Source organism: Brachyhypopomus gauderio, unplaced genomic scaffold (genome assembly GCF_052324685.1).
Source record: "Brachyhypopomus gauderio isolate BG-103 unplaced genomic scaffold, BGAUD_0.2 sc47, whole genome shotgun sequence".
NCBI lineage: Eukaryota > Metazoa > Chordata > Actinopteri > Gymnotiformes > Hypopomidae > Brachyhypopomus > Brachyhypopomus gauderio.
In genome coordinates this window covers 2755065-2765577 of record NW_027506873.1, presented here as the reverse complement: position 1 = coordinate 2765577, position 10513 = coordinate 2755065, and the positions used below count along the sequence as shown (strand labels likewise).

Genomic DNA, 10513 nt, shown 5'->3' with positions numbered 1-10513 from the left:
TTTTATTTGCAAATCTTTGAAATGCTACTGCTGTATTTAAGTATTCTTTCAGAGCAAACTACTCAGCATAATGAAGGCATGTGATAGTTCATTGTCGCATCCTCATAACTGTTATTATTATATTATTGTTGGTATTACTTTAAAGGTTATATTTGTGTTAATAGTATAATATTGTCTCCAAATATACATAAATATTTATAGTGTAAAATTCTCTCCAAATGTATTTCCAAATACAATCTCATTAGATGGTGTGGCCCTTTTTATGGAACATTGAACATTAAATATTGTAATTTAGCCAGTAAAACACATGAACAAAACAATGTATTTATTTTTTCAGTTTTATTCAAAACTATATTTACCATAGACAAACCTACAGTTACATTCATTCCATGAAGTTTTTACCCACACACTTGAAACTAAGGGAAAATATCCAGCGCGATGAAAAACATCTTCATAAACACACGACAAAAAGAAACACCGTTTCCCTTTGAGTGAGTTAGTATCCAGTCAGCATGTCTGTGACTGCAGCGGTGGATTCAGCATGTTTGTGACTGCAGCGATGGATTCTGAACTGGCCCAGTGCTGAAGATGACATACGTGTGCAGCTCAGGAGTCTCAGAAGATTTCAAGCAAACTCTCACTCACAATATCTACAATTAATCTCAAAATGCATCTACATATATCGTTTTCACTATTTATGTTAGCATATGACAGCATAAGCATAATCCTTCATGATTCCCTATAGAACAATAGAAAACAGAAAGAAATCAACCATATATCCAATATGCATATCAAAATAATGCGAACATTCTCACCCTTCCATCATTATAACAAAACACAATGTAAGTACAAAGAAAACTAACCACCACATAAAACTAGCACAGGATATTTTGAAGGGCCATATAAACCAGTGTCTTATAAAGCTACTCCAGACTGAGAACACAGCGGTTCGCCGTTGGTTTCAAAGGGCTGCATTCTCCTTGATCCTTATGTAGACGTGTGCTGTACTTTCAAATGTATTTCGTAATGTAGTGTTAGAAATTAGGAAGCCAAAATTTCGACCATGACTGTGGATTGATTCACCGCGTCGGTTAGACATCACAAAGGATTTCTCGGTTTGGTCAGAGTCCTGCTAAAAATTGTACAATGTGTGCAAAACTTTGGACACAGACAAGAAGTGATGGAAGAGTCAGATGAACTGCCCAACAGCTACATTACATGCACGTCTCTCGCTAGTGTACGGAGCTGTGATACACGCCCAATGTCACTGGTTAATAATACACCATGACCTCTGGTGCTGCACATGCCACAGATTTCATTTTCATTCAGCTCCTTTTTCATCCATAAATGAGGTTAATCTGTGTTGTTTTCATTGTACGTCCTACATTACATTCTTTAGTCTCCTCCTGTTTTACCTCTACAGACCTTCTTTTTCATTCCAGTATGAGTTTAATTAGCTTCCCACCATCTGCCCAGTCTTTTGCTGATAAGATTTTAACTCTTAAGTGTTTTAAGGTTCTTCATGTTGTCACTACAGAGACAGAGATGTTCCGATACTTAACATCTGATCCAGCAGAAATAACATGGTCAGGGCAATAGAGGAAGGGATTAATGAAGTATGGATGTGTAAAAAATGACAAACCAAAACAGAAAATGGCAAAGAACAAAAATACCAATGACACACACACACACACACACACACACACACACACACACACACACACACACACACACACACACACACACACACACACACAATCCCTGCACAGACATAGACCACAACTTGACTTGGATTCACTACATCTTGGTTTCGCTGTCCGGAGGTTTCTCGTTCTCGTACTCATTCTCTTGTGGGATCATCTGGTAGGGCTTCTTCACTTCGTTCTCCTCCACCACAGAGTTCCCCATCTCCGCGTCGCTGTTCTGCAGCTCGTCCTGGGACAGGAACTCCACGATGCCTGCTCCTATTGAGTCCCCTAGCACGTTGGTGGTGGTACGTAGTCGGTCCCTGTAAGCCACGTTCGTGATCAACATTAGACACAAGACGTAAACTGATCTCAAATTTGCTATTAGAAATGCTAAACAATGACAACTACTTATAACAACTTATAACTACTTATTATATTAACACTGATTGGTTTATTTTCTTTTTCTCCAGTCTAAGGCCAGCAGTGGTAACTGGCGCTGATCACTCTTCTCACTTTCTTTTCAATCTATCCATCCCAGTTTAAGAGCTGGGAGCTTTTTCCACATCCAATTAGCTGTGCAACTTATGGGAAGGGGATTCTATTTGGAATTATTAATTTGGCTAACCTAATTACGTTTCTATGTTAAAACCAATTGAAACGATATGAAGTTTGCCAGGACGTAAAAAAATAGAGCGAGACCCATGGGTTTATGTAAGTGTGTCACCGGGGTAGATACAGAAAAAACCCCAACCATTATATAGAAGCAGTAATGTAGGAAACAAGTTTAAAGAGAAACTATAATTATCAAATATGTCATAACTGGTTCATAATATAAATGTTAGCGAGTCCTCTCATTTACAGTAGAATCGAAGAGTGGAAGTGTGAAACTGGGGATTGGGGAGTGCTCACAGGAACCAATCAACTGCAATGATGAGGCTGATGTCATCAGTTGGGAGTCCGACAGAGGTCAGCACAATCACCATGGTGACCAGCCCAGCCTGGGGGATTCCAGCAGCTCCAATACTGGCAGCAGTAGCTGTGATGCTGTGGAATTAAACAGAAAGGCAATTTTATTGAAAGGTCTTATGGAACTTTTGAAGTTCTCATAGAAGTTTTGAATATGCAACATGTGCAGATTTAATGTCTCTGAAACATCTATAAACACCCAAATGGACAGAGGATTGCCTTTGTACTGCGTGATCTGTTTACAATGTTCCTACCTAATGGTGATGATCTGTCCGAAGTTCATCTCCATGTTGTTGACCTGAGCGATAAAGATGGCTGCCAATGCCTCATACAATGCTGTCCCGTCCATGTTGATGGTCGCTCCTACTGGCAGGACGAATCGGGTCACCCTCTTATCGACTTTGTTGTTCTCCTCCAAGCACTTGAACGTAATGGGGAGAGTGGCTGAGCTGCAAGGGTCAGAGAGGAAAGGTCACCGTGGCTTAAATGGCACAGCCTGGGCCTTCTGAGTCTGATCCGAGTTTGAGAGGCTGTTCCCGAGTTCTACCTGGATGATGTGCCCAGGGCAGTGATGAGGGCCTGCAGCAGACCGGTGATGAAGATGAAAGGGTTCCTTCGCGTGATGACGAAGAACAGGGTGGGCAGGATGACGATGCCGTGGATGAGAAGGCCAATGATGACCGTCACCGTGTACATGCCCAGCTGCCCGCCCATTTCGGTGATGTCGTCCATCTCCACAATTTTGCCAGCGATCAAGAAGAGGATGCCAATGGGTGCATACCTTTGAAGAGAAGAACAATGAACGTGTTTGGAGGGTCAGCCTCTGTGGAGCTCTATGGAACATCCAGGACAAATGGATTATACATGGTTTGTGAAGCATTTTCAGTGAAGCCCAGCTGAAAAATTTAATTTTAAATTCATTTAGTGTTTTCTCTTTTGGTGGAGTCAAAGATTCCCACAGCTTACAGAATCTGCTTTCTGTAATTTTGTGTTTCTCATAGCAGCCTCAGGAAAAAGAGAGGGCGGATAGTCATCACTTCCAACATCTCTCATGAACCTGTTATGGCAACTTCTGCTCGATAATGCATCCACTAAGCCATCAAAGATATCACCGACGCGCTCTCTGAACAATTGGAGCCCCGCCCACCCTCATGCCTCACACCCACCACATGATGATGGCGACCAGTCGCATGATGGCCTCGTTGAGGGAGTTGAAGAAGTCCCTGAGGGCTTGGCCCTCCTCCTTCATGTTCCCAATGATCAGGCCGAAGCACATGGAGAACACCACCAGCCCCAAAGCATTGACACCGTTGGTGGTACCGGAGATGGGAATGATCTCTTCACGGGCGATCTCCTGAGTGGCGTTGGTCAGGTTGAAGATACTCTCGTTCACAGTGATCTTCACATGCACAATCTTTTTCCCGTACTGTGTCTTGAACTGTAGCAAAAGAGGAGAGAACAAACAGGACCCTTTGTGAAGTGAAGGTATGGGAGAGGTGTTCACTTCTCTAGAGAGATTCACCTGTTCCTAGTTCCAAGGACCTTGCTGTTGTTGTGTGTCTCTGAGATTTACATAATGACATTTTTTTTCTTAATGTATCGTTTGAGCAGTCTATTAATACGAAATCGAAGTTGATCTGATTTCAAACCAACATCTTTTTCTTCTTTGACTTTAAGACCGATCAAATCTGTTTGTTGCTATGGCATGATAGATGGCAATGCAATTGCACTTAATAGTTTTGTCTACAGCTCATGTAAGTCTCTCTAACCATGAATGACACAATGCTCTCTTTAAATGTTAGTCAAATGTATTCTTCCAGATCCAGCTGGCTCCAGTAGGGCCCTGGGGAGAGCGTCCGGACCACAGCGTCTGCCCCCGCTCTCACTGTCTTCCAGGCCATTGTACGGCCCCAGCAGTCTCCTTTTCTTGGTTTCCGCGCAGATACCCCCACCCCCACCCCCACCCCACCCCACAACGTCCCACCATGGCACAGCTGCAACCCTGCCAGAAGGAGTCCAGGCCCAGCTGGGTCCTCTTAATCGTACAACCCGCACCATCAAAATGCGGAGCGGTTTGAGCACCTCCCTCCCGGCGTCCGAGGTTAGCTGTTGTGGTCCAGTATGAAAAATGGTGATGCTTCGTTTCTATAAATGACTGTACAATTAACAAGCCAAGGCTTCCTCGCAAGCAGCGCGTATCCAAGGGCGACTGTGTATTCTCTGAAAGTCTCTTTGTGTGGCCACTGAAAGGCCAGAAACCATTAAGTCTGATGAGAAACTGGTTTCCTGAACAACAGGGAGCCAAAGAACAAAAAATTTCTGAAGATATCTGAGAGCCTTCCCCCAAAGGCTTCTAACCAGAGCAAAGTGTCACAAATCCATATCTGGACCTAAATTAATTCATAATTTATAATTTGGGAACATTTTATTTATTTCCGGACCACACTGTAAGAAGACAGGTAAGTGCTAAAAGATTAAGAATGAATGGTTGGAGAAATTAAACCAGGAAATAAAACTGTTCTTCAAACACATACCTGCTGTGTGCAAGCTTGGACCAGGTTGGGTGGAAACATGTTTCTGGAAAAGAAAGACCACAAATACTGTACCGTTAATACCGTTAGACCATGGACCACAGGACACAACCACAACGATCAAGACAACAGCTCCACCTGGTCTCAGCGCTCAGCGTCCATCGTGTGATACCTGATCAGGTCCAGGAAGGCGTCGGCCGGACTGACTTGCTCGATCTTCTGCTGCTGGGTGAACTCCTCCTTGGAGCCTTTGCCCGGGTGGATGATGAGAACCATGATGATGCCGATGAAGACAGCGATGAAGGTCGTGGTCATGTAGTACACCACCGCTCGCATGCCCATCTTCCCCGAGGCGCGGCTGTCGAGCGCCGCCATACCTGCCAAGCAAACCTACTTCTTCACCAGCTACTTGACAGCACACCGACGGAGCCATTTGGCAGGTTGCACAAAATTACTTGGGCTGCAAGTCCGTCGGGACGGTTTCATGAAGCATGAAAGGTGTTTTTATGTGTGACTCCGGACCGTAGCACATTAAAGCCTGATTATCCTTGCAGGGTTTTGCTGCTTGGATCTGGCCTCTTTCATTTAGATCTATATCTGAGCAGTTCAGTACCAATACTGTATGCCAAGCTGCTGGCACTGGTTAGGGACCGATGAGTGTTTCACAAGACGCCCAGCTGTGACTCAAGATCAAGCTGTGTGAGAAACGGAAGCTAAGCTAACTTGACATTCCCTCCAATTAAGACGTCTACCAGTCAACACAGTGGTGCAACCCCCCCCCCCCCAAAAAAAACCCAAAACAAAACAAAGCTGTATTCAGCTTTAATAATCTATAGTTGGTCTGAGTTAGACAAGGCAGAGAAAAAGAAGAAAGATTTTTTTAAAGAATTTTGAAGAGGTTCAATGAAGGGACCCAAGAAGAAAAGCCTTCATAAAAAGAACTTGACCTAACAATAGCCTGGAGCACTGTTAGCATACCACTTCTAACACTAAAAGGGGTTATGCTATGTTATCCACATTCACAGCACCAAGAATGAAAGCGGCCATTGTGCGGGAGAGATGTATGTGTTCCTGGGGGCAGCGCCATTAGAGCACCAGCCCCGCCAACAGTTTTGCTCCCTCACACATGCTCTCTCAACCACACCCCTGTCACAGCTCTTCCTCAGACCTACCCCCCCCCCCCCCCCCCCCCCCCCGATAGGGTTGGGAAACTCCCCCACCTGCCCACACCCCTGGCGGCGATGCGGCGAACCTCACATCTCCACGGCAACATCAAACAGCCCCGCTGCACCGAAAGAACGTTCTGCCTCACTTTGGGAAGAAAGCCGGCCCCTCACACACCTCGCCCTCTCTGCCCCTTCAGGCCTAGGGCAGGGTGAAAATATTTGCCAGTGGGGCCACTAACGGGGCTGCTGAGTTGTACACCAGACAACTGTAGGCTGTAGCTAAATAAGATGAAGCCAGATACTTCTGATTCGGAAATAACAGGCTATTTCGGCTTATAGACCTTCTTCTTTACACCCTCACGCCCGTCACCAGATGCCTTGGGTGACTGGCTCCATTGTCTGAACTCATCCATTTCCATGTAACAATATGGCTTTAAGGGAGGAGGCGGAGGACACTTTTTGTCCATTATATGGGTTAAACTAAACAGGAGGGAGTGTGAGGGACCCATCAGGACTGGCTTCACCCCACTGATCAGCAGAGACCCTCCGGTCCAGGTTGGACAGGGTAACGGCCGGCCCCTCCGTTCAATCTCTGCTTCATCCTCGTAGATCGGAGACACCAGGGACGTAGAGAAACAATTCCACAAGGGACATACAGGAGTAACCCACGATCTTCAGTTTCGAGCAGTCACGTCTTGAATGACTTAATAACCTAGACTAAAACTATTGCAATGAAATGATCACATATCTCACATATACAGTCAAAATATACAACAAGATTTTCTGTGCTTTCAAAGCAACGAAATGAAATCACCAGAGCACTGGAGTAAAGATGTTCCTGTTATGCAACACAAGAAAATAAGTTCTGCTTGGGCACTGTGTGTTTAGATTTTTCTGTGTCCGTATTCTTGTTTTCACACACACCTGTGATCAGACTGGATACCAGCAAAGGGAGGACCAGCATCTGCAGCATACGCATCAGAAGTTCTCCAGGGAACGAAAAGTACTTCACCTCTCTGTAGGACATCCTGTATGGTCGCAGGGCGAATCCCAGGATGATGCCTGTCAAAAGCAGAGACAGGACCTCACAACCCTTCTCAACGTCACAAGTGCGTATCCTGTGTCGGCTTTAAAAAATGTGATTTCACGTAACTGATCATTAATGAATTAACTAATGGCATTTGTTTGGTGCTATTTTGTGGATGTTGCTGCCGATTTTCTTTGGATGTTGATTTTTTCCATTTTGAAAGAGTACACGGCATAGCACCAATTTGCCTCTAGAGGGTGCAAAGTCTATCCTTACTGTGCAGACCATGCATGGGTGCTGTACTGTACATTAATCAGAGGGGTCTTCGCTAGATATAGAATTCTATACAGAATTCAGTGAGGTCTGAAACTGGATTGCCACCCATACGTTTGTCACATGGACATTCCAGTTTTTCAGTTGTATGCCCGTGTTCAGATTTGACTTTCATTTATCCTTTTTTTTTGTTTGTTCTTTTTGTGCTACGTTCTCCCAAATTGCCTTGTTAGGGGTTGAACCAGCAGTACAATCGTATTGGTCAATTTATTGCTTCATTCATCACTTCCCCCTCCCACTGGCAATTTTTGGCCAATCAAAAGTCTGCAAGCAAAGTCAAACACCAAGTACAGGTAGAAGACACGCTATTAGTGAGTCTACCGGAGGGTTAAAACGGTGACAACCCCTGCCTAGCAGTCAAGCAAATGCTTAAAATAGCGTGTCTGTTCTCCGTCTAAGTCAGCTCGGCACCACCTCACACAGCCACTCCCGCTCCGTCGCGCTCTAACAGGGAGGATGCACTTGCCGACGACGACGGCCCCAATGGTGAACAGCACAAACGCGTTCCTCCTCAGGAAGGTCTTCACGTCCTCCTTGGTGATGTCCTCCACCTTCTTCCTGGCCTTGAGCGAGCGCAGGTGGATACTCTCGCGGATGCGTTGCACCTGGCCGCGTGAGCGTGGGTTTTCCCCGTTGCTTTTGGCCATGGCTGCTGCTGGCGCCGCTGTGCTGACTGTGACCCCCTTTCCCCTCTCTGTCAGTCAGTGGCGTGGGACGGGACAGGGGAACCCCGAGCTTCCCGCTCTAGGACGGTCTTGGCGAGAGAGGAGAGAATGAGCCACAGCATCCCCGAAACACTAATGCATAACTCCAAGCCTGCAAACCGAGGAAAGACGCTAAAACTTGTGTGAGACTCCTGGAATGAAAAATAAGCTAAAGGCATTTGTGTTAATTAATGCAGATGCACACAATTGGGTTGTTTAGGGTATAGTAATATAGTTCTTTCACAAGAAAAACCCTCTGAGCCACAGGTGCACATCTGAAACGCTATGTATATTCAGTTCAATGCAAATGGGAGTTGATCATCCATGCTGAGCATCTGGAAGCCCTTTTAAAGGGCTTTAAAACACTGTACCTGATTCGATGTGTATTTTACGCTGTCCTCGTGCAAATCAAAGGAGAATCACTACTAACTTGTAAAGTCCAGCATGGCAGCTTTTATTCATTATTCAAGCAAATGCACTGGATTTCAGTAATTGCAAAGCACATATGTAATACAGAAGGAAAAACTCTCCTGATTAAAGTTAGAAAAACTTTTGTTTGTTTGTTTGAATGAGAAACACAAACACCATGAAATCAGGTTAATATATTCAGGATTAAACAATACTTGAGCGTTTTTCCACTCAAGCGGAAGAATGCACACTTCAGAGTCACCCGTTCCTGCACGCATTTCACAGGGACTCTGAAAGAACAAATTAAGAGCGGGTTGAAAGACGGAAATAACTGGAGGTTTCAGACTTACCCCTGAGAGCAGGCCGCTGTCCGGACTGATGCTGGGGTAGATGCGAGGGTGTGGGCAGCGATCCTGTCTTCAGAAGAGCAGTGGCAGAACTCGGCCGTCCTGTCGGAGGCGCGGTGTGTGCAGCGCGTCGGAGGTGACTCTGGCAGCCTGTGAGACGCTCCCTCCACACACAGCTCAAGAGGGGAGGGGATTACAAACCCAGACCGGGGGAGGGTGACAGCAAGGGGGCCATACTGGGTAAACAGTGAAGAAGCAGAGGTGGGAGGGGTAAGAGAGGGTGGGGTGGGTGTGTTGGGGTAAGGGAAGGCGGGTTGTGTGTGTTGGGGGGTAAGGGAGGGCGGGGTGGGTGTGTAGTGGGTAAGGGAGGGTGGGGTGGGTGTGTAGGGGGTAAGTGAGGGTGGGGAAGGTGTGATGGGGTAAGGGATAGTGGGGTGGGTGTGTAGGGGGTAAGGGAGGGTGGGGTGGGTGTGTAGGGGGTAAGGGATAGTGGGGTGGGTGTGTTGGGGGTAAGGGAGGGTGGGGTTGTGTATGTGTGGGGGTGAGGAAGGGTGGGGTTGTGTATGTGTGGGGGGTCACCTTTTCATTTGATATTGGGCTGATGACAAGCCATCACTGATAATTAATTAATTAACAAAAATGGAGAAATGGACTTGTAAAACATTATGATCCACAATATTTTGGTAACAACAACTACTATATATTAATCAAGGTTTATGAGCCACACTTGAATTATAGGTCTTTGACGTATACACTATCTTATATATGCGTTAACTTTTTAACGCATGATAACGCATAATGAACATGAGATCGTGAAGGATGAACCCACTGCCCTGGTCCCTCTTGCCACCCTGAACATGAGATCATGAAGGATCAACCCACTGCCCTGGCACCTCTCACCACCCTGAATTCCCCCCTGTTATGGCTGTATCTCCATGGCCCTGGACTACTATCACTGACAATCAAGAAGTCTACTGTAGGACTCTTAAGAATAAGAATTACATAGAGAGCACGTATATAAATATACACAACTATGAGAATTACTTACCATTCCCATCAGTTCTTTGTGTATGTATCTGTCTAATTATTGTTGTCATGGTGACTGGTGTCAGCCAGAAGAGGATGTGATCCCCCCTGAGTCTTGGTTCCTCTCAAGGAAACACTTGTAAAGTAACACTCGGACTCGGACACTTGTAAAGCTGCTTTGTGAAACTGTAAAAAGTGCTGTATAATTTATTATTTGATTTAAATTGAGATCAGGTGGAGCAGGACACAATAGCTGAGGGTGAAATGTTCTATACAAACATTTTCCCAAAGAGGGAATGCCAGCCATCATCTCTGCC

At 45.5% G+C, this 10513-nt stretch overlaps 1 protein-coding gene across 1 annotated transcript; it reads right to left on the bottom strand.

The window, feature by feature from the left end:
* Window positions 1–320: 320 nt before the first annotated feature.
* On the bottom strand, window positions 321–9350 carry slc1a3b (solute carrier family 1 member 3b). The gene is made up of 10 exons (XM_076986600.1): window positions 9174–9350; window positions 8178–8465; window positions 7276–7413; window positions 5358–5562; window positions 5189–5231; window positions 3821–4092; window positions 3202–3435; window positions 2909–3103; window positions 2598–2732; window positions 321–2008 (listed from the first exon to the last, which is right to left on the bottom strand). The coding sequence occupies exons 2-10, from the start codon at window positions 8356–8358 to the stop codon at window positions 1798–1800; spliced, it is 1614 nt and encodes a 537-aa protein (XP_076842715.1). The 5' UTR covers window positions 8359–8465; window positions 9174–9350; the 3' UTR covers window positions 321–1797.
* Window positions 9351–10513: the final 1163 nt, after the last annotated feature.